This window comes from Euwallacea similis, chromosome 21 (assembly GCF_039881205.1).
Source record: "Euwallacea similis isolate ESF13 chromosome 21, ESF131.1, whole genome shotgun sequence".
NCBI classification, from domain to species: Eukaryota; Metazoa; Arthropoda; class Insecta; order Coleoptera; family Curculionidae; genus Euwallacea; species Euwallacea similis.
In genome coordinates, this window is record NC_089629.1 from 2,572,428 (window position 1) to 2,597,011 (window position 24,584).

A 24,584-nucleotide genomic window follows, 5' to 3' on the forward strand; every position below is an offset into this window, starting at 1 on the left:
GACGATCGACATTGAATTGAAAAAAATCAGATTTTTCAAATTTGTGCCTCCGGACTTAAAATCGAAAATCGTTGGAACAGTATCGTCTTTTTTCGAGCCGAAAGCACTCTTACCGCTTTTACGTAATTGCAGCTTTCGACTTCGCCCCAAACTGCAATCTTAATGCCCAAGGGGCAAGAGCGGACTTTCCGCTTTTAATACAGAATATATTATTTTCTATTTTGTAATGAAAGGGCGGATTTTACCGCTCTGTGATAGCGTCAAAACAGTATGAAAATATATACTACCGAAGTAAACGTATATTTTCATCTTAAAAACCACTGATTCTTAAGGTAAAACGCTACTTCACGGTCTCGTAGCTTAAATAAGTATTTTCTTTTATTTTTTTATCAGCTGCATTAGTAACATCAAATTTTCAAAAAATCTTCTTAAATCGACCTTTCGATCAGCCTTCCACACGGCTGGTATTTCGACTAGGTAAGGCTCATCAAATGGTAAGTAAAATTTCCTGCTAATGAGGCATCATTGTCACAGAAAGACCAAGCGACCAGCTGTGGCCACTTCGTAATTTAAATGATGAAATTAACATTTCGAAATATGTATAGTAATTTGTCTCAGGTGCATAAAGCTGTGTACCATACGTGCTTACTCGTAAAGGGATACTACTTAACTGCCTTTCGCGTTTATTTCATGGAACAATCATGCTTTAAGTCTAAAAGGAAAATTCCCTGTTTTCTTCTCAAGCAACAAATTGCCCTCACTCCCCTAAGTTGGTACATTCCAGAGGTTTTCACTGTAGTTCTACACAAAGCGTCGACAATCTAAACTTTCTTAACTAATTTTGTAAACCAACTTTGAGAGGGCAAATTTAAGTCTAAAAGACGCAGAACTAATTTAAAATGCATTGAAATATTTTTCAACTTTCCCCACAGTCTCTGTAGTGGACGATGGACGCATCTGATGGTAACCAGTCGCGCGATGGTTTGGACTTCATCGTTGAGCATCCAGAGTACGTCGCCAAATTGGCCACTGCCCTTAATGCGATCGGCCCTACGGCCATTAGGGTCCGAAAACAAATGTTTGAGTTACTGGCAGCTTTATGTGCCCATAACGAAGAAGGGCGAGTAAGGACACTGGAAACTTTGGAATATTACAAGGTAAGAAGAGGGCGATTTTTACAGGGACAGCTCTTGGATGTAGGGTACTTGATATTTTATTATTGAAAAAATGAAGAGAATGTGTTTCTTTATTTAGAGAATTAAAAATAAGAAATACAGGATGGCTTTCATCGTACAAGAACTGGAACAGGCTCGTACAACTGATTATCAAACTGCCCTTGTGGCGTTTGTGAATTGCTTAATTATCTCTACGTCGAAGCTGCTTGAAAGAATCCAACTCCGCAACGAATTTATAGGTAAAAAACCATTCATATCAAATGATGAAACCAACATATTGCCCCCTTTTAGAGTGCCAACTACTAGAAGTTCTCAACAAATTGAGGCAAGTTCACACACAATTATGTACTACATATAGAGTTTATCCCAATGAATATCATATCATGCACATTAATACATATTAGTTACTGCTCAGTGGCTTTAATAGACCATAAATATGAATTGTTTTATATTGTAAATAACAAACAAACAGTATAATGGACATTAAATTCCCCAATAAATCCTAACACCAAAATAGTTGATTTTTTGCCCAGGAAGTCAAATATAGAACCGGACTTGACCGCCCAACTAGACGTCTTTGATGAGCAGTACAAAAGCGACGAATCGGAAAGGCAAATTGAGTTCAAAGGAGTAGATTTGGACTCTCCTTTAGACGTCTTCTACGCCATCTTAAAGCAGGTTAATTTCTCCCTCGAGACCCTTTCTTCAGTCTTCCTCTCATCATTCTTCTTAGATAGCTGACACTCCGTTAGCAATATCTTTTTTGAACATCCTTCACTGCCTCCTCAACATCGACTCCAACGATCATTTAAGCGAAATCATCTGGGACAACGTAGAAAAATTAGTACAAAAAGCGACATCACTAGACAAGCGCGAAGAAATGCCTCGTTTGAATAGACTGAACTCGAAGTCGCAGCTGAGGCTGAATTGCACCTGCCAGCAAAAGCTTGAACTGAGCGGGATCGGATCTAGGAGGCAGTCTCTGCAAAACATTCCCTTGGGGGCTTTGTCGCCCCCGCCACCACCTCCTCTTCTCGCTGGAGCAGGAGGACCGCCTCCTCCGCCACCTCCCCTGCCTCAGGGAATGCCTCCGCCTCCTCCTCCTCCGGCTGCAGTGCCGCCCCCGCCCCCTCCAAACAGGATAATGCACAGAGGACCAGCATTCTCTCCTCCTCCCGAGAAGGAGAGGATCATAGAGAGGCTTCCTCAGCAGGAAATCCCAGCCCCCAAGTCGAAGATGAAAACTGTAAATTGGAATAAAATTCCCAGTAACAAAGTGAGTTTAGTGTCCGAGTTTTAGGCAGTTTTTCCAGTTTCGCGGTTTTAGGTGGCATGTTCTAATAATATCTGGACTCAAGTGGCGTTTAGGCACCAAAACTCGCCTCAAGCAGATATAGATTGGAGCGAGATGGAGGTGTTATTCTGCCAGCAAGGGCCCGTTTCGGGGGACTCTTCGACTGCGCCTGGAAGCACCGAAACCCGATCTGTGCCAAAGACAAGAAGGGAGAACCAAGAGGTAACAAACTGCTTATAGCACCTTGAAAGCTGTTTTAGTCTCCTGATGATGGTCAGGTAACTAAGACTCTGTTGTTTCTTTTAGATAGCGCTGCTAGACGGCAAAAGAAGTCTAAACGTGAATATTTTTTTAAAACAATTCAGAAGGTAATACGAAATTTGGCAAATATTTGTGGTAGAGTGATTAACAAACCTGCTCAAAATTCAGTAACAGTAAGGTTAAGAGAAAAGCTAATGATGCTGAGATTAAAACCTTCAAACCAGCTAACCTTTAGCTTCAGACTACTGTGTGTTACTTAATTTTACTAACTCACTAAATTTGCCTCTTTTTACTTTCCGTGCATCAATATTTAATTTAAAAAAAACCCCTTGCGTGTCTTCAATCAAAGTGTTTTCCTTTAGAAGCAGTAAAATTTTAATTTTCAGCTTTCCCCCAGATTTTGTTAATTTATCGACCTTAAGCTCAGATCAGGGTCAAGATTTCTTCGCTTATTGAATCTACAAGTTAACACAAACGTTAGCAAATATTTGCTAATATGGCTGAGGACCTGTGTGCAAATTTATAGAGGTGGGTTTGCACGTTTTTGTTTGCCATTGACCTAAAAAATAAATGGGTTTATAAAGAAAGTTGCTATAATCGTTAGAGGAGACATCGAGTTACCATTCCCCAGTGCGAGCCTTCAATCAATCAGAGCTTAGGCAAGCTCAATATAAATTATATCTTTTCTACTGCGAATATCTGGCTAAAATCTGAAGATCGCATGAAGGTACCCTTCCCTCTCATGGTCGCCCCAAAACCATCATCAATCGAAAATTTATGAGAACTATCAGAGTTCAGTCAATTTCTGCAGGTGCTAGTGGTGATCTTACTAACACGATCCCTGTCTAAAATCCGATGGTCCATATCCCTTTCAAACCTGGATAAAATGCGACGATCTGATGTCCGGTGCTGAAGAGGCTTTCATATGGTAATTTTCCTGAAAACATCTTTGACTGGGCATTTACTCGGAAGTCAACCAAGCTGGGCACAAATGCTTCTTTAAATGAACTCCCTTTGCATAAAAATCTGACTCCATTCCGCCAGTTGCAGCTCTAGCGGAGTCCATACAGCTGGCCTTCGGTCAAACTCCTTCAGGCAAACCTCACCCTTTCAAGCCCAAATAAATAATTGAAACGACTTTCCACGAAATTTTGCCCCTCGCCAAGCAAATAATGAAACACGACTTTTTGAAGGTTCTTCTGTAGGTACCTCTATCTTTTACAGCTCTAACGAAGACATCGTCAATTTAATCCGCAATGGGGAACACGACCAAATCGGAATAGAGAAATTAAAAGGTCTGCTTAAAATACTTCCCGAAGTCGATGAGCTTGATATCCTGAAATCGTTCGATGGGGACATCTCGAAACTGGGAAACGCAGAGAAGTTTTTAATTCTGCTCACAAGTTTATCGAAGTAAGTTTTCCGGAAGTTTTGCTTGAAATTTCCCCCAGGAAAAAGTTCCAGTTTCGCGACCCTTATTACTTCTCGAATTTTAATAAAACCAACTCCCGACTTTCAGCTATAAACTAAGAATAGAAAGTATGCTGTTGAAGGAGGAGTTTGAGTCCAATATGAGTTATGTAAAGCCCAGCATACGCTCAATGATTATTGCGGCTCAGGAACTGATGACCAATAAGGCTCTCCAGGAGGTTCTCTACATGGTACTCATTGCAGGAAATTTCCTAAATGCCGTAAGACCACTAATAAACCTACTAAAATATCTTGATAACGTTCCTCTGCAGGGGGGTTATGCGGCGAATGCTGCAGGAGTAAAACTATCTTCACTGCAAAAAATCATGGATATCAGGGCCAATAAGCCCAATATGAACTTGATACACTTCGTGGCTTTGGTAAGTCGCTACATAACATGCCAAACTTCTGTGATAAATTACAAGGTTTCAGCAAGCAGAGAAAAGGGGGAATATATTATTGACTTTCACTGAAAACGTGGGAGTTTTGGAGGAGGCTGCCAAGTTAGTTCGAAAGTTATTAGTAACTAAAATCAGGACACATAATTAAATTTCCAGAACCACAGTGGAGCAGCTCAAAAACGAGATATCAGCGCTTGAGGAGAGGATCAGGAAAATCAAGAGACAGATAGAGCTGCCAGAGACAGAGCTAGAAATCAAGGACCAGATGAGCGAGTTTTTGATCGTAAGTACGAGTCAATAAGCAACATTTCAGGAAATATGAACAACGGTTTTAGATTGCCGAAAATGAGGTTTCCCACCTGCAAATTGAGTTGGCAAGGCTGGACACGGTTCGCATGCAACTAGCAGACTTTTTCTGTGAAGACCTCAGTTCTTTCAAAATTGAGGAATGCTTTAGGATATTCCACTCCTTCACCTGCAAATTTAAGCAGGCAGTATTGGAAAACGAGAGGAGGAGGTATCAGGAAGAACAGGCCAATGCCAGGAAAAGACAGAGGGAGGAACTACTGGCTGCCAAACGGAGACAAAGTAGGTGCAGTGATTGCCGCATTGGGATTATGCAAACTAATCATGTTTCAGTGGGGAATCTGAACACCGACGATGCATTTATCGACATGCAGATCTATGATTCAGGAATGGGTTCTTCTCGGAAAGTAATGTGTAGATTTTAAGGAAAAAGTATATTTAAAAAACAAAATTCCCAGAGCTTTAGAACCTCTAACGACAGTGGCACATCTGAGGACGAGTTCTATGCAATCAACTCTCCTCTGCTGCCGAGACATAGAATGGGTTCGTTTAATGGTCAAGGGCAGGAAAATGACAAAGAATCTCCAGGTCAGTCAATGCTTTCAAACCCCTGTAAAATATTTCTTTTAATTTTCCTGCTACAGAATCCTCGCCCAATGGAAGTCTTCGTAGGAGGAGAAGCAAAGGAATGCTGGATGACCAAGGCAACCTTATGGAATTTCTAAGAAACTCTAGTGACTGCAGCAATAGAGAGAGGAAATCGTGGGGCAGCCTTGGTATGAACATTTCAAGGCTTTGCTACTTCTACTTATAGAAAACTAATATAGACCGATCGTGGGCAAAAAAAGCAAAAGGAACGGGGCCCAAAAAGCGTCCAGCTCTCCTCACTGCTGACTTCCTCTTGGAGAGAGACAGAACCACCACTCCTTCCCCGTTGGTAGAAGTCAAAGGCTCTTGCTCAGCCCCTGAAGAAGACTCTTTTATGTCCAAAGACAAAATAGAAACTCGGCTGAAGGGAGAAGAGTTGAGCGTGAACAGTAAGTACAATCTAAAGTTAAGGTGATATCTAGCGCTTTTGCAACTGAATTTCTAGAAGATTCTCAGCAAGTTAAGGATAAATCGGCATGGAGGAAGTCCAACTTAAACGTCCCCAACAGCACTGAAGAGATAAGGAGTAGTCACAGACGGGAAGTTTACAACCTTCCTGAAAATAGGAGAGATGTCCTGCAGCCCATTCTAGAAACCAACGATCGAAAGGAGCTCATTGGTTCTTTAGGAAAAGAAGCGGAGACCGACAGGCTAACTTTGTACCTCAGGAAGCCATCACTTGTGAATGAACCTGAAGTCAAGACGCTGCACAACACTACCACCATTCTGAGTAAGATATTCCACTTGAGTTGACGCATGGGAATTTATAGTGGATTTTCTTTAGTGAAAAGTGATAATGAGGGCTTGCATAAACCGATAGTTAATCAAAATAAGATTGAAATTGACCAAGACAATGTGCAAACCCCACCCATGGTGAGGAGGAACTTCATCTCACCAACACCCACTGAGAAACGGGAACCTCTGAAACCGACCCCTTGCAAGAGGATTTTGAATAAAGATACGGGCAATAATAAGGAAAGCGATTTAGAGACTATTGGGGAATTCAATAGATTTTCACCTGCAAGGCGTACGAGAAGACAAGCGTAAGTACTTCGAAGTTTTTGAAGAGTTATAAAATTACACGTTTTCCAACCTCTTTGCACTGCACTTCTAAACTAACTGTAAACAATTTTTACGAGTTACCAGAGTAAGTTAATTATCTAAACTTTGTCTCATCACTTAGTTGAAGTTGTGTCCAAAAGAACACTAAAAATTGAAGCATCCACCTCATGAATTTCTCATATTTTCAAGCAAGTTTTGCATGAAATTTGCTAAGCAATTCAAGATAGTAAGTGGTGACCAAGAACCGGTACCGGCCTTATGGGGCGGCTAGGTTGAGCGACGGCCCAGGGCAGCGGACTCTCATTGTTAGAGGTTCTTTTTGGGGATAGGAGGACGATGATTCCAAATTTCGCCTACTTTTCTAAAGCCGACCTCGCTAAGGACAAAAATTAAGAGATGATCCGGGATTGAAACTATATCGTAGACGCTATGTGAAAGAAATTTTCGAAAGAAGGCAAATGATTGCTTGCAAATTTGCGCTTCCTGGAATACCACCAGAGTACAGGGTTGGTCGATATATTTAGATAGCGCCTACTACTTTTATTATTAAAAAAAAGAGACATTTTAGATAGAAAATTTGTAGGGTTTTCTCTAAATCGTCGCAAAATGTTATGTAAAACAACAGACGAATATTACAAAGTTAAAAAAGAACACAAAGCCGGTAAATTCATAATGGAACGCTCTGTATATTTTATAAAAACTGTATAAACCTTTATTTTGTGATTTCAAAAATATGGCGACATTTGATTTAGCTGTTTTCGTGATATTTGCAGTTCAAAATCGAGATTATATTGTTTTTCCAAATCGCAGTTGCCGTGAATAAACAAATGAACGGCATGTCATTCGTAATTATTATTTATTCGACTGTCACATTTTCTTCATTCATCCGTAGAATGGGTTATACAAAAGAAGAAAAGTTAGAATCAATTCGCCTGTATTACAAAAACAACAATAATGTTGATCAAACTCAAGCAGAGTATCAGCGCATTCATTCCCACGTGCCAGTTCCTGCTAGATCCACTTTTCACTTTTTATTTTACGGATGAATGAAAAAAATGTGACAGCCGAATAAATAACAATTACGAATGACATGCCGTTCATTTGTTTATTCACGGCAACTGCGATTTGGAAAAACCATATAATCTCGATTTTGAGCTGCAAATACCGCGAAAACGGCTAAACCGAATGTCTAGATATTTTTGAAATCGGAAAATAAAGGTCTATTCAAGTTTTATAAAATATTCAAAGTATTCCATTACGAATTTACCGGTTTTGTGTCCGTTTTTAACTTGGCAAAATTTAGGATAAACCCTACAACTTTTCTATTTAAAATGTTTCTATTTTTTTTAATAATAAAAGTAGGCACTGTCTAAATATGCAGATCAACCCTATACATTCAAAATTTTGATCTTTACCTCTGCCATTCTCCATGTAATCTACAACTTGTTCTTTCTTTTAGGCGAGGCCAACCAAAGAATTCATTAAAAATAGGAAAAGAAACTGCAAGTCAAGACAGCGATTTTGACTGCAAGCCCGTTGATGGTTCTCTTAGTAACACACTTTTGGGAGACTTTGTCTCTCCTGTTTGCATAAAGGTAGGTCCCACTGACTACCATCCACATCCTGATAGCTACAATTTTAAATCCTTTCAGGTGGAAGCAGAAGAGACAAATTCAACAACTCCGCTCAGTGAAAACGAAAATCACCGGAGCGCAACTGAAAAATTCGCTCCTTCATCTAGTCCTTTCTCAGTAAATTTAGCGAATTCAACCTCAGCGAAACCAGGACGAATTGACAAGGAGAATCAAAGAACCTCAGTCGAGAAATTCCCGTCTAGTCTTTTTGCCATAAGTGATACTTCAAAGCCTGGGAAGACCACAGTTCTATCTATAAGCAGCTTAGACCCAGCCCCATCAATTAAAGCCAAGACGAGCAATGGCACAGACTCGTCATTAAAAGGAAATGTTTTGCTAGCAAGAACTAACTCATCGTCGGAAAGAAATGGGAATAAAAGTTTCAAAAACCCAATAACTGTAAACAATAAAGTGAACGTAAGAAGGAACGTTTCACTGACCACTCCAAAAAGCAAACTTGCGAACTCTCCCAGTACAGAGAGTTTTAAATTGTTGCAAGTAGATAATGGGGGTTTGAGCAAACCTATAGTTAAGAGGAGTTCGTCTATTACGAGTAATACAAGTGCGCAAACTAAGAGTAGAAGTTCAAACCCAACTATGGGTTTCATGAAGCCGACTACGTCCAGCACTACGAGGTCTACGACTCCCTCAACGAGGAAAAGCTTTTCTTTGAGGAGTAGGAATTAAAATGGTTAAAACTAAGATTTTTCTAATATTTATTATGATATTAAATGCCCAGGAAGTGAGCTGAAGTTTACAGGACGTCAAAGTAGTTAAGCCACAAAATGACCTCCATTCGCGGTATTCTTTTATGTATTTTCAGACATCGAAAAATGTGTGTAGTTGATTGGTACTACTAATCAATGTTACCGCCACATTCATATAGTCGAACAAGTCCTTTCAATGTACCGATTGCAAGCTCACTGATATAGGAAATCATTCTGAATTTGAACCCAAAAATTACGTATTCGTAAGCCATATTTCTGGCTTCTTTTTAGACGTTCGTTTTACTGTATTCAAATCACGACTGATAGTTATTAATGTCACATATTCACGTCACTATTGACGTTAATACCACTTGTCAAACAGTAACTTAACGTTTATGTCACGTCAGCTTGCTTTCTGTCATGTGGTACCTTCTCTGTTGCAAGTAACGAATGTAATATAATTGTATAACATTGAGACTGAGGACTAAAAGCATGTTTTAGACATTTTCATGCAAAACGATTTTCACCTCAGTCGTCAAAATTAATGCCTGATGCATTTTCATTTTTTAAGACAGCAATAGTGAGCGAATAATCATCGTTACCGACCGAGACAATAATATCATTAAACCAAAAATTTGAAATCAAATTTTAATTTAAGTTCCAGGGAAGGAGCAGAGATCTTTCAGCAGCTCTCTATTTGAATTCATACTGTTCTTGTGCCAGAAATATTTAATTAACTAATATTTATTAATAATTTATATGCATGTTTACCGAAACTTTACTAAGACTCTTTAATATAATTTATACTTTTAACTAGAATAAAAAACGAACGACCAAATAAACGCATGTTTAGATATTTCTGAGTTTGTGTTATTTCCTTATCCTTATCAAATGAAACACAATTTTGTAGACAACTTTAATTAATACACATCAACCAAAAGTCCATTTTCTGGTAAATTATATAAATTCATACCAGAAAATATGTAATAAAATTATTTATCTTCTGGTTTGGAGAAAACTAAAGTGTATCCACATTTTCCGCAATAGTGCCGGTCTTCCATGGCTGCCATGAAGACACCAGCACCGCACTGCTCCCCTGGACACTCCCTCCTCAATCTATGGATTTTACCATTTTCATCGACCTAACGGGAAAAAATATTTTCCTAAGTCTTGAGTCTTTAACAAGTTAGCCGTCCCGGCCATCACACAAAATTCACTCACCTTGTAGAATTTCAAAATTGCAAGTTTGACCTTCTTCTTTTTGTGTTTGATTTTCTTGGGAGTTGAGTAGTTCTTCTTCTTACGTTTCTTGGCTCCGCCCTGAAGTCTCAGCAATAAGTGCAATGTAGATCCGTTCTGAATATCTTCAGAACGGATCGATATTGCATTGATTTCAGGATACTCAAGATGCTGGAGCAGATCAACTTTACGAGAAACGCCCAATTCTCGTCCAGCGAAGACCAACCGTTGTTCGTCCAGGGGAATGCTCTCTTTATCTTCGATCTGAGCTTTCACATCTTCGATGGTGTCCGACGGCTCAACATCAAGGGTGATAGTCTTACCCGTCAAAGTCTTGACGAAAATCTGCATGTTGGCAGCTACACTGAAATAAACATGAAATTTTCACTTGGCGCCACGTGAGGTTGTTAGACGAGAGATTTGTATCTCAGTTTCGAATACTCTTACCCATAATACTTTGGAAACACTTCACAACATGCAAACGCTACAATCAACAACAAAACAATCTTTAAAAGAGAAAATTTAGATTCCCAATCAACCGCAAAAAAACAAGAGTGTCCCTTTAAAATTAACAGAAAGGTCAAAATTAGAATTTCATAACTCACTATTTATTCTTTATTGATACGGAACAATTACAATCTTAAACTAAAAGTACAGCGTTAATACAACCATCATTCTCAGGATTATTGGTGACTTGAGCATATTTGCCCCAAACTACTTTACCAGCCTGTGTCACTAAACCTAGTTCAGATATGTTAACTTCAATAACTGTTCCCTTGGTAATGACTCCCAGACTGGTGAACATTGGAGAACTTGGGTTCTTTTTGACTCCAATAATCGGTAAATGGAACGTTGCCTTTAATTCTGGATGCGTGACATGCGCCTTTTTGAACCGTAGCGCCATAGGTCTGATGAATCGCTCAAACTTCGGAGGTTTTCTTGTAAAACCCTCTCCGACAAATGTGACTTTAGTGACCATACGTTTCCATGCTTTTCTCTTGGTTTTTCCAGACTTGACAACTCTCAATACCTCAGAATCGGCTTGTGCCCGTACTTTTGGAATTGGAACGTCCCATTTTCCAGCCTTCTCCTTCCTCTTTTGTTTAATCATGTTGGAGAGTACTTTGGCTCTAGATTTGACATCACGATCCAGTAGATATACTGGCAATGCTCCTTCTGCGACGTTTGAAGTGACATTCTTGGTTTTTTTCTCCTCATGAGCTTTAATTTTCTTTTTCATCTGTATCTTTTCATTCCTGCGTTCTTTGTTGAATATTTTGGCTTTAATGCCGCGCAAATTTCGGGCCGTTTGCGCTCTCTTGTGCGGCTCACGGGCCTCACGTTTACGTTTTCTTTCTTCATGATCTAGCCGTCGACCGTAGAGTTTGCGATGACGCTCGATATACTCGTTTTGTGGCATGTTAGCGATAAATTAACTAAAATAAAATAAGATACATTTGTTTTTTATACCCATGGATTTAACAGCAAAAGAACTAATTAATGGCAAGTTTTGGAGATACTGGATGTTATTTAATTTGTCCTTTTTCCAGCAAAAGGTTTTCTTACAAACATTTTACTGAAGGAAAACAACAGATTCTGTCCAATTAATGCTATTGGAATGCTCTTAAATCTAAAAAATAAATAAGTATTTCTAAGCTATACGTACCTGCAAAATACTTATTAAATATAAAAGATCACACATTATAATAACTGTGGTAGGTTTTAAGATTGTTCTGTTTTAATTAATATAATACACTGCAAGGTATTATGATATGCATATATAACATCACATATATGTATAACAAGATACCTTCCATTGAAATAAGGAAATTAGAGCAGAGAAATGATCTTACTGAAAAACTTCAATTTGAAAAACCAAACCTTATTGGGCTACCTAGCCATTCCTGGTCAGGATGTGAGAAAAAGTAGGTGAGCTTTAGAAGGGTGGTTGATTGTATTATTTTTATGAAATTTTCCTGATTACATTTGATGGTTGTATGGCCAATAAAAAGTTTTGTTTTACCTGCTGTAACATTGGCAACAAGCTAAACTTCTAAAAATATGACCTAAGACGAAAGTTAATAAGTGGAATTTTTTTAATGTTTCAAAGAATATGAAATTAGTAATTTCTTTGTGACATACGCCATAGCGAGGTCATTCTCAAAAACCTATTAAAAATACTTAACTCCAAACTGCCATCAATTGTACTTTTATTTTCAAAAACTCAAAAACATAAGAATTGAAAGAAACCCAATTACACAGGGCTTTAGTCAATGGTAATACCTACGCAACTCTACTCGTCCCACAGACAAATATGCAACCTGAAACATGGAACACCCTGTATCTCCTAAACTGGCCATTGAACGACCAATATAGAGTTAGGGTCCTTGATAATAATTTCTTATAGAAATAAACAAGTCTCAAATACGATCTTGACAAGAAATTGGAAAGCAAAATTCTTGGGACTGTGCTAACCTAACAACAACGCATGGCGGTAGCACAAGGCATGCTGGCAAATTTACAAGTTTTCGCGAATTTTAGAACTACAAATTTATTCTTCAGATGGACATAAGATTATATACTATCAATTCAAGATTTTCAGAATGAAGTACCTGATAAATTCACGTAAAAAACAGGAAAAACTATACTCACGTTTTATTTCACCATGAAGAAGTTCCGAAAGGAAAAAACGTGCGACGACACCTAATGATAAGTCAGAAATGTCATTAGTCATTAACCTCATCTGTCGCTTTATGCTAACTAATATGAGCCTCACTTTCGAGTATATAGAGTACTTAGAACGCATTACATTCGCACACACACAGTAAAATCGAACAGTAGAAAATATATTGTTATAAAATGTAAATGTGAGATTTCTTCATTTATCGGATCATCGGTACGGTGACATCACTTTAAGCCACTAGAGATTTAAGGTTTTTTTTTAAATGACTTATTTGATGTTCTAATACATGATTCTTTACAAAAAAATGCGGATTTTAGACTTTTATTGCAAAAAAAAATATTTTCTTTTGCTATGTTGTACTATTTTTCGAGTTTAGCATTTATTTCCAATAAGTAAAGTGTCCTTCGGGACCATCGAGTGAATTGGGGTGTTGGTTGGGGTAAGGTAAGGCTAGGTAAGATAAGGTCCCCCCCGTGTGTCTCCACCTTGACGGGGTGGGGGGGCTTGAGCGCTCCCTGATATCACGGGCCGGGTCCGGGACCTCGGTGTCGGGTCGCACCTCCGACAAAAAAGCCGGGGCATACCGGTAGGCGAACTGGCAGGGAGCTGATTAAGAGAGACACCGGAGTGGGCACCGCGGCTCCCCATAGGGGAGGTCTTCCCACTCCCTCCCCGTGGGCAAGGGGCCTCAACGCCGGAGGAGATGCCACCCCCTCCCCGAAATAATGCTTAACGGCGGTTCCGGGGAGGATCTAGGGTGAAGAGGGGAGATTTTTAGTGGGTAGGTGCCCTCTCTTCAGGGGAGTGAATCCCACATAACCCGGTCGCCAGACCACCAGGCCGGGTACCTATGAAGGTTTTCCTTCCCTATATAAAATTAAAAAAAAAAAAGGTAAGGTAAGGTAGGGTAAAGGTAAGGGCCAGAGTTAAAGGTAAGAGGAATCGCTCAAGTTAAATAGAAGAAGGGGGAGGTGTCCTTTAGGAAGAGTAAGGTAGAGACGGTTAGTTCAAGTTAGGTTAAGGTTAGTTCAGGTCAACTCTTTTTTATTACTATGTTTTAACCTACCTAGCACCCTAATTCATTCAATGGTCCCGAAGGACACTTTACTTATTGGAAATAAATGCTAAACTCGAAAAATAGTACAACATAGCAAAAGAAATTTTTTTTTTTGCAATAAAAGTCTAAAATCCACATTTTTTTGTAAAAAATCACATATTACAACATCAAATAAGTCATATAAAAAAAAAAACTTTAAATCTCTAGTGGCTTAAAGTGATATGGACCCTTAATCAGGCTCTACTTCAAATTAATTCTACTGGAGTAAGTGTTCGAATTATAAATATGAAATTTTTGCAGGGTGGCAAGGTGAGGTTTTAATACTTCTAAACTTTTGTTTAAAACAGTATATCATTTTTACTGGAAAGACAAATTATTTTTAAGGTTGTTTCAAAACACATTCTACATAATTTACATTATAGACATCACAGCTTTTATATAACTTTTCAATAAGTGCCCAATCCTAAATAGACGTCATTTGATAATTTGTTATATTACGATGACAATCATGATTTGTCAAAATAGGTGACGTGTATTTAAAAACAACTTTTTCTTTAATTTGTATTTAAATTTTTAAAACTACTCCTACTAACAAATTTATAAATTTCAAACACATACCATAATGGCACTAATGACTATGATAGCACGGGTGGCTGATGGTTTACCTCTGGCTGCTACCATGCAAGAGGACGAACAGGCAAGTTAAATGTTTAGTTAATAATCCAGAATTTAAAACAAACTCTGAACATATTTCTCAATAATTAGCTTTTTATAATCAATTAATGGCCGTAATTTAAAATAATAACTACCATATGTTTCCTATAGACTGGCAGAAATATTCTGGATTATCAGAACCAAGCGAAATTGTTGTTTCGCAAACTTTCATCACAATCACCTCCAAAATGTAGTATAGAAACTGGACCTTATTTATTCCAGTAAGTTTATACAGCTAATTTACCCTCAATGTGTATTTGTTATGTGATTATTGACATTTGTTTTTAAACAACTTTTTTAGCTATCTAATTGAATATGACGTTTGTTACTTAGTATTATGTGAAAAAGCTTTTTCCAAAAGGCTGGCCTATTCTTACCTAGAAGATATTGCCCAGGAATTTCATTCCCAATATGGTCGAAAAGTCAACACAGTTACTAGACCCTATACTTTCATAGAGTTTGATACATACATTCAAAAAGCAAAGAAACAGTTCAGCGATTCACGGTCACGCAGAAATTTAAATGTAATCAATAATCAGCTCCAAGATGTGCAAAGGATTATGGTGCAAAATATTGATGATGTTTTACAAAGAGGAACTGTTTTGTCAGGTAAGTTACTTTAGCAAAAGTAGGCACATATGGTATAATTCACTTGTAGAACTGGACACCAAAACCCAAAACTTATCAATGCTTACTCAGAAATACAAAAAAGATGCCACATATTTGAACAAAAAATCAATGTATGTTAAGGCTGCTATTGGTGGGATAGTCATACTAGTGTTTGTCCTATATTTTTTTGTCTTGTAGGCAAAATTGTTAATATATTTTTATATAATTTTCTATTTATGTTGTGTATTAGAGGGATAGGGATCAAACTGTACATATGTATAGGTATATTTGGGCTTCTTAGCCAATTAGTAATAATATATTTTGAAAATCTGCATTTTTTTCAAGTATTAAATAAAAATATGTAAAAAAAGCTTTTCATTTATATATGACAACTCATTTTTGATATATTTTTTAAAATCTTTCATTTGAACATGACTCTATATCTTGGCTATTGTAAGATAGAACAACTGTTTAAATTGTAATATTTTAGTTAGTTTAGTTTTTTACAGATAGCAATTTTTCAGTTCAGATGGCCTCTTCCAAATTGAGCAAACAGTATGTTCTTTCTATTGTAATTTATTACTTTTTATAGGAAACATTTTTTATTACTAAGTAACACAAAGTTATCTTGTTGAAAAATCTTTATTCAACCCTTTTATAATACCCGCATTGCATAGAAATAAAAAAAAATCATTGATAGACATGGCCCTCCCATAAAACCACAATCTTACTATTCCAGTAAAATAACCTTCAAATGCAAACAAAATGTACTTTTAAGCATTCCAATTTACTCTTTACATTCTTCATCTGAATACTCAGATATAAACAATAAGTTCTTTAGAGATTCATACAAATTCTCATCACTTTCTGCTTTCACCAGAATTTTCTGTATTACCTGATTGCCTGTTTCTGTATATTCAATTGTATCCATTTCTTCATCTACAATAATTACAAATATATATTTTATATAGCCCAAAAAACTATAAACTTGCCTGAATCTATTACATTGTAACCAAAACTATGGCCCTCTAACAGGACATGTATTATTGGATACTCAATAATGAGCTTTTTACTTAAACTTTTTTTAATAGACAGGCTATGATCTAACTCATAAAACTTTTTACCAGGCTGTTGTTCTGCCTTCAAGAGCAGTGTGAGCCCTGATGTGCCTGCTGACTGATAATACTGTAATTTTTCTTGCAAAACTGGATTTTCTTGTTCAATTAAATATTTACTAAGCACTGTACTCCATTTTTCATTTTCTGGTACTCTAGAATCAGACAGATGCAGGTTTTCAGCATTGACAAACACCCACTGAATGTGCCATAGTATTGTTCCTGTTTTGAAGTCCAAGATGGTGGTATTAGTCTTGTGCCTAACAAATTTAAATGGCAGAAACTTTAGAGTTGTTTTGCGGAGCTCTGCTGCATCCCGCAATTTCAAAAGATGCTAAAACCAGGCTTGTTTAAAATTTATTTTCTGTCAAAAATAGTTGTTGGCATTTGGGCAGAAGTAGGTACAATGAATATGAAGAAGGTAATAATACTACAAAATGGGAATCTGCCAGCAAATCTGCTTTACCCTTATTCCTACAATTGATTTTATAAATTTGTTACCTACTTCATACCAATTATACTTAACTTGTGTATAAAGGCAAAACATTTCAAACTTTAAAAACATAATTCAGTCTTAAATGGGTATCTATTAACTTACTTGTGGGATGACATGAGAGTTATATCTCTTTTCAAATTTCTTCTTGATTCTACTTAAACCCTCAGACACATTTTCTAAGAGTTTAAAATCACTTTCAAAATCCATGTTAGTAAACCGTTTGAGGGGTATATACTTCGTTTTATCTCTGTTTCCATCACATTCTAATTCAAGTTTATGAATTTTGTTGCATTGTAAAGAGCATGTTTTCACCTCACATTTAGGGCAAGTGTATTTGAAGTCTTTGAAAGCACATACTTCACATTTTCCTAGTCTAAAATGATGGGCGATGTTAGTCGTAAGGTTACATGATTTACGGAGAGATTATGAAGGATATTTAGAAAGCTTATTTTGTAAAAAAAGCCTTAAAGCACTAAATTTCTAAATAACTATAGTGTATCAGTTTTAGATTTGACGACAATATGCATAAATAAAAATTCTTCAAGAAATTATTAGTTTTAAGTAGTAGATACCCTGTACACTACTTATAATACAGGGAAAGGGGAGGTGTACCTTGTAGGATTTTCTTCTTTAAAATCTTCTTGACTAGAGCAACCGGGTTGTACTGTTAAAGCTTCGACCACTTCCATGCTTTTTGGATTCGAATTAACTTGAAGAGGATATAATAATTCTCAATGAAGCACGTGTGTGAATTTAAAATAGCTTTTTTTTGGAAACAAATTTTAAATTTAAAAAAATTGAAATTGGAGGAAAAAATGGGTTAGTTTTAATCCTTCTGTCATCTACCTAATGGTGAATATTGAGAACTACGCTGGTGTAGATTATGTCTATAATTCTAGCAATTTTTTTTGATAATTTTAAAATGCAACTTTAAAATAAATTTACACTATTACTAAAATATTCACATTTTAAACTTGCTAACGTAGCCAGAGCCGCAAGAATGATCTCGAAATGGGCATTCAAAAACTTTGCAGTTATTAACCAATTCAGAATTATGTCGATAAGCTTCTATGTCAACATTTAATATTCGATATCGATCTTCTGAACTTTCCTGATTATAATCTAGATCTAACCTCACTTCCACACTCATGTGATGATAAACCTATTTGAATAGAGAAAATATCAATTATTTTACCAATTTCTACAAATTAGTGCTACACGAGAATGTACTTCAAATAATACATATATTAATTAATTTTATTACTCTATCCCTTTACGTTGTCAGTGATGACTTCCTTCGAATTCAAGTTTACCAAATCCAAGTTAAAATTTGATAAGTTAAGGGGTGTTAAGGGCTTTTCCTTAAAAAAAACTGATTCAGGCAAGCAGAAAAAATCTCAAGCTGCTAGCTTAAACACCAGCCTTCTAGAAAAACCGACTCTTGCCAAAAACAAGGAAAAACTTAAGTCGGACAATATATTGGTCAGACGAAAAAGGAAGAAAGTGCAAATAAAAGCCCTTGAAGCACCTACTGAAGTTATTGATAATGATTTCAGTTCATCTGGTAGCAAGAAAAGTCATTCCTTGTTTTCAGAAAAATATAAAACTCTCCATGTGAATGCAAATATTAAAGGAGCCTCAGTGGCTGAAAGGGTATTTAGCGCGGATAGAAAGTTTAGTGAATTGAATGTTCATCAGCATTTGAAGAACAATCTTCAAAAGAATGGCTTTGAAATATTGACAAATGTTCAAGATAAAGCAATTCCTATAGTTTTATCTGAGGAAAATTGTTTGGTAAGTCCAAGCTAGTACTAATGTTCTTACTTACTTTTCAAAATAAATTTATTATAGATAAGGTCTCAAACAGGGTCAGGCAAAACTCTTACTTATATAGTTCCCATTTTAAACAAACTTATAAATATTGCACCAAAGCTTCAAAGATCAGATGGAATTCAGGCTATTATTGTGGTGCCAACTCGTGAGCTGGCTCTTCAAACTCATGAACTATTCACAAAGCTTAATGTAGGTATTTTTAATGTTACAAAATTTAATAGTTCAAGACATTTTTTTGCACCTAAATGTAGACTTTTCAATGGATTATTGGAGGTCATTTATGTGGTGGGGAAAATAGAAAGACTGAGAAAGAGAAATTGAGACGGGGGGTGCATGTGTTAATAGGAACTCCAGGGAGGCTTTTGGATCATATGTTGCACACAGTAGCTTTTAATGGAAAAAATGTTCAGTGTTTAGTGTTGGATGAAGCTGATAAACTTTTAGATATGGGATTTAAGAAAGATATTGTCAGGTAAGAGGGTTATTAGTAAACTTTTATCTAGCAACAGTTTTTATCACCTAAACTGGCATTATTTCTAGGTTGGTTGAGGAACTTGAACGTCTAAAAGTCAATTCATCTTATGATCCTCTTGCTTTACTAAAAAATGGAAAAATTGACCGAGTGGGTACCCAACAATCTGTTAAATCTACGAGACAAACCCTCTTACTTTCTGCAACTTTGTCAAAAGGCATTGCCGAATTGGCCGATTTTACCATGAAAGATCATGTTTACATTGACGCCTTAGACGAATCTTCCAATATCAACCCAGAGCATATGGTCATCCCCAATACAGTTAAGCAACAATTCCTTTTAACTTTCATTAAACACCGATTGGTAATGCTCTCTGCCTTTTTGGTACACCAAGCCAAACAAAACAGCAAAACTATTGTTTTTATGGCCACAAGTCAAATGGTTGAATTCCACTATGAGTTGTTCAATAAATGTTTGTTGAAAATGCCTATGAATAGGGGCAACATGAGCATTGGGGATGTTTTGCTCTTGGAGGGAGTGGAGCTGGATGATAGTGATTATGAGGAAAGAGTCTTGGATGTAGAGTTATTCAAGTTACACGGGAATATGAGCCAGCAGGAGCGGAAAACGGTGTTTAATGGATTTCGGAAGATTAAGAAAGGGATTTTAATTTGCACGGTGAGTTTTTAGTTCGAGAGGAAACTACGTAATTAAAAATCACAAAGAAATTCCCGGCATTGTGCAGCGGAAACGTCCTTAGCGTGGGCAGAACTTCATTATCGACTAAATGATTAAGTTCAATAATAAATGCTGAATTTTCGAGTCGTGATTCGTTCCGATCGCACCCGAATTTCTATTCAATCGAAATCGCCGCGGTTATCTCAATTGTAACATCTCAGTGGGAAATCGTCAAACGATAGAATTGTTAAATACTTTAAGTCCAACGGCCGGGGATCATTAGAGGTCGACCTTTATTTATCCTTAGGGCCTACCTTTTCACCATAAGATAAGGTAGTCGTCATCCGTGGCTAGAGGTATGTAACAATATGTTCACATTTAAAGAACGATTGTATGGTGGAGTTTAGATGAATTTTTTTATGTTACCGAATTCCTTTAGAAAAAAATACGTCAATGTAAAATGTTTAATAAATCATCTTCGTGGGCGGTTTATGATCATTTTTTTACGAAATCACCTTGTAGTTTCAGTTTTCATATGAGGAAGGAAAAGGAAAAAGCGCTTGGTTAGGGTTTGAATGTTTTTTAACTTTCAAGACTACAGACACATTCATAAAATATGAATGTACAGACCAAGAAATACTGAAGGAAAAATTTTTAAAAATTCAACTTGGGAGCTCAGAAATCAGTATAATATAATACTTGATTTCCGTTCTATATGAGACTCCATTGGCCTAGGTTTTTATGAAGTTATTTATGTGGAGATTTAAGCTGTAAACAATAAATACCTGTTTATCTAGCATTTCCCATGCTTATTATAAATCTGCAGTAAATTACTATTTCTTAGGATGTAGCCGCCAGGGGCATAGACGTCCCTGAAGCAGATTGTGTAGTACAGTACACAGGACCGCAATCTGACGATGATTATTTGCACAGGGTCGGTAGGACCGGTCGAGCGGGCAAATCCGGATCTGCAGTTATTTTTTTAACTCACGAGGAACAGGACTATATTAACAGATTGCAGGAGCATAAAGTTTTGTAAGTGATTTCTTTACAATTTTAATGGCAGGATTACTTGTGAGGTTTCTTATAAACTAGCAAAAAGCATTCGATTAGGTCCTTGGATGCATTAAAATCCTGCCTTTTTTGATAAGTTTGGATGTTTTAACTGTATGGTAATGTGTGGCGATTAGGCATAAGGTTGTGTTCTATATTTTGAGCTCTTCAAATAATTTTTTTTGTAATTTTCAGTGTTAGAGAATATGATACAGCCCCCCTTGTTAGAACTTTCATTGACTTCATGGATAAACTGGATCAGGAAAAAGCGACTTTAGCATTGCAGAGGCGATATGAGGCAGCGATTGCCAAAGATAAGGTTTTGCACAGTAAAGCTTGTCTCGGTTAGTTTTTTCAAACCAATTTTTATTTAATTTCAGCTGAGCTGATATTTAATATCTTCTTGTTATAGCGTACACATCTTGGTCGAGGTTCTATAGTGCGTTCCCCCAAAAAATGAGAACGATCTTTGATTTGAAGAAAATCAATGTTGGACATTATGTGACGAGTTTCGGGCTGGAAGAATCGCCCACTGCAGTGGCCAGAATAGCGAAGGGACATGCTGCTAAAGTAGCACCAAGGAATTTGAATAAAAAGTTAGCCAATCATGAGTGAGTATAGTTTTATTTTGTGCTCTCTCTTGCTAACCGAAAATATTTCGTATGTGCGAAAATGGCAAACGTTGTGCAACATTTGTAATACATGCTGCGCAAAAATTTGTAAGGGCATGGCAGTGGTTGATGTGTTGTGAGAAATCCACAACTACCTTAATCTCAAATAAGCAATATTTCTTATTTATATAGGACGATTAGATATTTTCTCCACTTTCGTTTAATAAATTTACAATAATTCTTAAACAACTGCCCCGAACGCGAACCAGCCCGCTTCAAAACGAATCGCATTAGCCGTAACAAAGGACTCGCCGGTAATATCCCTGAAAGAAGAGTAAATTATCAGTCTCCCGTCCCGTTACTAATGCGCTCTTTCTTATTACTTTAATTCAGAATGTGGATCGGATGTGTCCCATTATGGAACACAAAAGATTAATTATGGGGCACTTACACCTGCGATTCTGCCGCATTGAAATTACATTATCTGCTTAAGTCCGCTTAATTACCTTATTACGAGAAATCTTCAGCTCTGAACGGATAAATGCACAAAAGAAGACGGTGTCAATAATGAGTTTTTATTTCATTTGAGAGACATACAGCGAAAATTAGTGTGTGGGCTTTCGCCCTTTACAGACATGCAGTACAGGACCTGTTCAACCCTCATCTGAAAGATTGATAACAACTTTATTCGTGGCTATTATCAGGGAGAGCTTTGCCGGTGGTTGCCGTATTAATGACTCTAGTAATGACCCACGAAACCCCGGGCGTAATGTAAAAATCCATCTGCCATCTGAGATCAAAATTCTAATTAAAAAATATTGTTTCAACTCGAAATGAACGGGCTTGATTGACCGAAGTATCTGGTAGGCTTAACGTAAAAGGTAATAAAGCGGTAATTAATCTAACAGAGGCGAGGCGCGCATTTTTTTACCGAAATCCGCCAAACTATTAATCACGCGGGTTCATTAATAACGTGTACGGGCACGATTATCGAAGAATGGCTTGGCGGCTGGAAGTCAAAAAAAGCCGCTCGGCGCAGTTGAAAAATGCCGCCACTTTGTGGGAAGATCCTATTGCTGGTAATTAGGGTTAGAAGCTACTGGTCTAAAAAATAAGCTTGGTGCCTTTATATTTTAATAACTCGGATTAAGCTGTTTGTCGGCCGTGGCGAATATTGTTCAGATGTTTCAGATAGGAATACAAAAAAGATTAGGTATGCTGGTGGGTAACAAAAAAGAAATCATCATATTGTTCGCGTCCTGTGGCTGTAAATACCGAAAAAATGTAGTTTGACTTAATTCTTTAGAGTTAGGTCAGGCTCTTTAGACAGTCGGTATCTTTTTGGTAATTTCATGAAAAACTAATTCAAGTACTGTTGATCAACTTCTTACCATTCATTTCTGAGACGTATATAAGAAGTTTTCTTGAAAACAGCTAAATCAGGAATTAATTTAAGCTAGCAGCCAAACAAAATAGTTCAGCGGAATTTCTGAAGTAAGTTCATATCGAAGGGATTCACACCCTACCTAATTCACAGGGGTACTGGAAGTCGTATACAACGATTACAAGGGCGGAAAAAAGGACCATGTTTTTTTGGAAAAACAAGTTATCAACGTTTTCTATTTATTTTTTCGTAGAGACAATCAGGAACTCATGAAACCTCGGAAAAAGCGCCCATTGAAGTCACTAAGCCTTACAACGTCTGAATTCTCCAGCGGCTTGGAACCTGCGAAGAAGAAAAAGAAAAAGAATCGGACTAGTTAATTTTTACAAAAGTTACATAAATTATGTATAAAACAATAATCCATATTTATTTTTAAATAAAAGTTTAAATAAATTTCCCCTTGTTTCTCATTTTCAAGCAACAGGAAGTAGAAATTGATTGTTAGCGGTCGTACGGTGCGTATTAATAAACGTGAGAGCGTAAACTAACATATTAACGCACATCCTCGTGAATAAACCTTACTGTAAATAAATTAATCCGCGATTTATTCTTGTAAATGGTAACACGAACGTCGATCCAGCGATCCTTTCGAGTGACGGCTCATGGGTACCGTGGGTACCTACCTACCTATTTTCATCTAATAAGATCATTAATAAATCATTTGTTAAAATAAACTCCTCTAACAATCATTATTAATGAACAGCCTTCATCTTCGGTTACTATGTTTCCCATAATATTAATTTAAGTAAAGGAATCTAACACGTTGAATTGGTTTATCCCATTTCATGGATTTATGCTTCTTTTGTCTTATTAATAACGGTTTTATGAGGCCAACTTTAATTCAGTTTTATGAGGTTCTTGTGCACCACGTTGCAAAAATAATTTCCTTACGAGTGTGCGATAAAAGATTTTACCACATTGCATGCAGAAGCCATGTAGCAATGTTAAAGATTTTTGTGACTTTTTGACATTGACATGTGCGGAAAGTGGTGCTTTCCTCACTTGTTAGGTAAATAATTGCATATTTTAACTTTGATTCACCTTTACAACTGCAGTGATATTGAGTGTCGCTTCCATACTTGTTGCTTCTTTATAGCTCAGCACACAGTTAAATTACTCTCATATTATTTTCTCATCGCTGGATCATCCCTAGCACCTACTTTCCAAAATCCCATCGAATGAACAATTTTTTCAGTACTAATGTGCCCCGTTGCTTCAATAGAATCTTTCGAGTTTAGATATCACTTAAATTTAAAATCCAAACTTAATTAAATTAGAAAAATAATTTTTGCTTGAAACATTATGAATATCTTTATATGAAGACATTAGCGGTAGGGCCTATTACCAGAACCAATTTGCCTCGTAATATCCCTAAATGATGTAAACGCCTTAAAGTTTTATAAATGGTTGCTCATTTATAAACACGACGCGAACATTAAGAATTGTTAACATCTTCATATTTGCTCATCTATGCGAGTTTGGTTATAGAATAAAACTACCCAGGTAGGCGGAAAGAAGGTGATTTAACTTTGACTTCAATTTGATTAGCAACTTCTCCATTGAAGGTTATATACTGTTACTTCTACGCTTCTTGCTCATCGAGACCGACCATATACCAGATA

The 24,584-nt window shown here is 36.9% G+C and overlaps 6 protein-coding genes across 7 annotated transcripts in view; 3 read left to right on the top strand and 3 right to left on the bottom strand.

The window, feature by feature from the left end:
• The window catches only part of LOC136415963 (inverted formin-2-like), an 11,663-nt gene extending 1,845 nt beyond the window's left edge, over positions 1–9,818 (top strand). The window contains exons 2-22 of the mRNA XM_066400895.1: positions 933–1,157; positions 1,255–1,414; positions 1,467–1,504; positions 1,713–1,853; positions 1,909–2,451; positions 2,503–2,691; positions 2,776–2,837; positions 3,955–4,143; positions 4,250–4,421; positions 4,473–4,580; positions 4,633–4,703; positions 4,758–4,884; positions 4,937–5,189; positions 5,241–5,314; positions 5,366–5,495; positions 5,552–5,683; positions 5,735–5,944; positions 6,001–6,285; positions 6,340–6,598; positions 8,077–8,212; positions 8,270–9,818. Of these exons, the coding sequence (XP_066256992.1) occupies positions 948–1,157; positions 1,255–1,414; positions 1,467–1,504; positions 1,713–1,853; positions 1,909–2,451; positions 2,503–2,691; positions 2,776–2,837; positions 3,955–4,143; positions 4,250–4,421; positions 4,473–4,580; positions 4,633–4,703; positions 4,758–4,884; positions 4,937–5,189; positions 5,241–5,314; positions 5,366–5,495; positions 5,552–5,683; positions 5,735–5,944; positions 6,001–6,285; positions 6,340–6,598; positions 8,077–8,212; positions 8,270–8,938 (4,158 nt within the window). The 5' untranslated portion in view covers positions 933–947 and the 3' untranslated portion in view covers positions 8,939–9,818. The remainder of the gene's footprint in view (positions 1–932; positions 1,158–1,254; positions 1,415–1,466; positions 1,505–1,712; positions 1,854–1,908; positions 2,452–2,502; positions 2,692–2,775; positions 2,838–3,954; positions 4,144–4,249; positions 4,422–4,472; positions 4,581–4,632; positions 4,704–4,757; positions 4,885–4,936; positions 5,190–5,240; positions 5,315–5,365; positions 5,496–5,551; positions 5,684–5,734; positions 5,945–6,000; positions 6,286–6,339; positions 6,599–8,076; positions 8,213–8,269) is intronic.
• Positions 1–17,639, bottom strand: part of LOC136415973 (box C/D snoRNA protein 1) — a 25,558-nt gene extending 7,919 nt beyond the window's left edge. The window contains exons 1-4 of one of the 2 annotated variants that reach the window (XM_066400913.1): positions 17,484–17,639; positions 16,974–17,244; positions 16,253–16,709; positions 16,023–16,199 (exon numbers count right to left, since the gene is read on the bottom strand). In XM_066400913.1, coding sequence (XP_066257010.1) covers positions 16,048–16,199; positions 16,253–16,709; positions 16,974–17,244; positions 17,484–17,560 — 957 coding nt within the window. In that variant the 5' untranslated portion in view covers positions 17,561–17,639 and the 3' untranslated portion in view covers positions 16,023–16,047. Of the gene's footprint in view, positions 1–15,880; positions 16,200–16,252; positions 16,710–16,973; positions 17,245–17,483 lie in introns of those variants that run through there. The other variant, XM_066400912.1, reaches the window with a different exon arrangement.
• RpS27A (ribosomal protein S27A) lies at positions 9,861–12,924 on the bottom strand. Its single transcript, XM_066400929.1, has 3 exons — positions 12,850–12,924; positions 10,180–10,561; positions 9,861–10,100 (listed from the first exon to the last, which is right to left on the bottom strand). Exons 2-3 carry the CDS (start codon positions 10,546–10,548, stop codon positions 9,951–9,953), a joined length of 519 nt encoding a protein of 172 aa, XP_066257026.1. The 5' UTR covers positions 10,549–10,561; positions 12,850–12,924; the 3' UTR covers positions 9,861–9,950.
• Ip259 (NSA2 ribosome biogenesis factor-like IP259) lies at positions 10,788–12,923 on the bottom strand. Its single transcript, XM_066400916.1, has 2 exons — positions 12,850–12,923; positions 10,788–11,633 (listed from the first exon to the last, which is right to left on the bottom strand). Exon 2 carries the CDS (start codon positions 11,615–11,617, stop codon positions 10,838–10,840), a length of 780 nt encoding a protein of 259 aa, XP_066257013.1. The 5' UTR covers positions 11,618–11,633; positions 12,850–12,923; the 3' UTR covers positions 10,788–10,837.
• On the top strand, positions 14,457–15,644 carry Sec22 (vesicle-trafficking protein SEC22). Its single transcript, XM_066400843.1, has 4 exons — positions 14,457–14,634; positions 14,763–14,872; positions 14,953–15,260; positions 15,310–15,644. The coding sequence occupies exons 1-4, from the start codon at positions 14,560–14,562 to the stop codon at positions 15,456–15,458; spliced, it is 642 nt and encodes a 213-aa protein (XP_066256940.1). The 5' UTR covers positions 14,457–14,559; the 3' UTR covers positions 15,459–15,644.
• Positions 17,640–18,049: 410 nt separating the features above from the next.
• Positions 18,050–23,345, top strand: LOC136415966 (probable ATP-dependent RNA helicase CG8611). The gene is made up of 8 exons (XM_066400902.1): positions 18,050–18,665; positions 18,723–18,893; positions 18,956–19,176; positions 19,245–19,854; positions 20,699–20,889; positions 21,103–21,251; positions 21,320–21,518; positions 23,156–23,345. Exons 1-8 carry the CDS (start codon positions 18,159–18,161, stop codon positions 23,280–23,282), a joined length of 2,175 nt encoding a protein of 724 aa, XP_066256999.1. The 5' UTR covers positions 18,050–18,158; the 3' UTR covers positions 23,283–23,345.
• Positions 23,346–24,584: the final 1,239 nt, after the last annotated feature.

Excerpts from the sequence above, each read along its gene's own strand:
- LOC136415966 (XM_066400902.1), top strand. The coding sequence starts at position 18,159 with ATGACTTCCTTCGAATTCAAGTTTACCAAATCCAAGTTAAAATTTGAT. Across the intron at positions 19,855-20,698 it reads AAGGGATTTTAATTTGCACG|GATGTAGCCGCCAGGGGCAT; the intron begins GTGAGTTTTTAG and ends ACTATTTCTTAG. Across the intron at positions 21,519-23,155 it reads AAAAAGTTAGCCAATCATGA|AGACAATCAGGAACTCATGA; the intron begins GTGAGTATAGTT and ends ATTTTTTCGTAG.
- Sec22 (XM_066400843.1), top strand. The coding sequence starts at position 14,560 with ATGGCACTAATGACTATGATAGCACGGGTGGCTGATGGTTTACCTCTG. Across the intron at positions 14,873-14,952 it reads ACTGGACCTTATTTATTCCA|CTATCTAATTGAATATGACG; the intron begins GTAAGTTTATAC and ends CAACTTTTTTAG. Across the intron at positions 15,261-15,309 it reads AAGAGGAACTGTTTTGTCAG|AACTGGACACCAAAACCCAA; the intron begins GTAAGTTACTTT and ends ATTCACTTGTAG.
- RpS27A (XM_066400929.1), bottom strand. The coding sequence starts at position 10,548 with ATGCAGATTTTCGTCAAGACTTTGACGGGTAAGACTATCACCCTTGAT. Across the intron at positions 10,101-10,179 it reads CAATTTTGAAATTCTACAAG|GTCGATGAAAATGGTAAAAT; the intron begins GTGAGTGAATTT and ends TTTTCCCGTTAG.
- Ip259 (XM_066400916.1), bottom strand. The coding sequence starts at position 11,617 with ATGCCACAAAACGAGTATATCGAGCGTCATCGCAAACTCTACGGTCGA.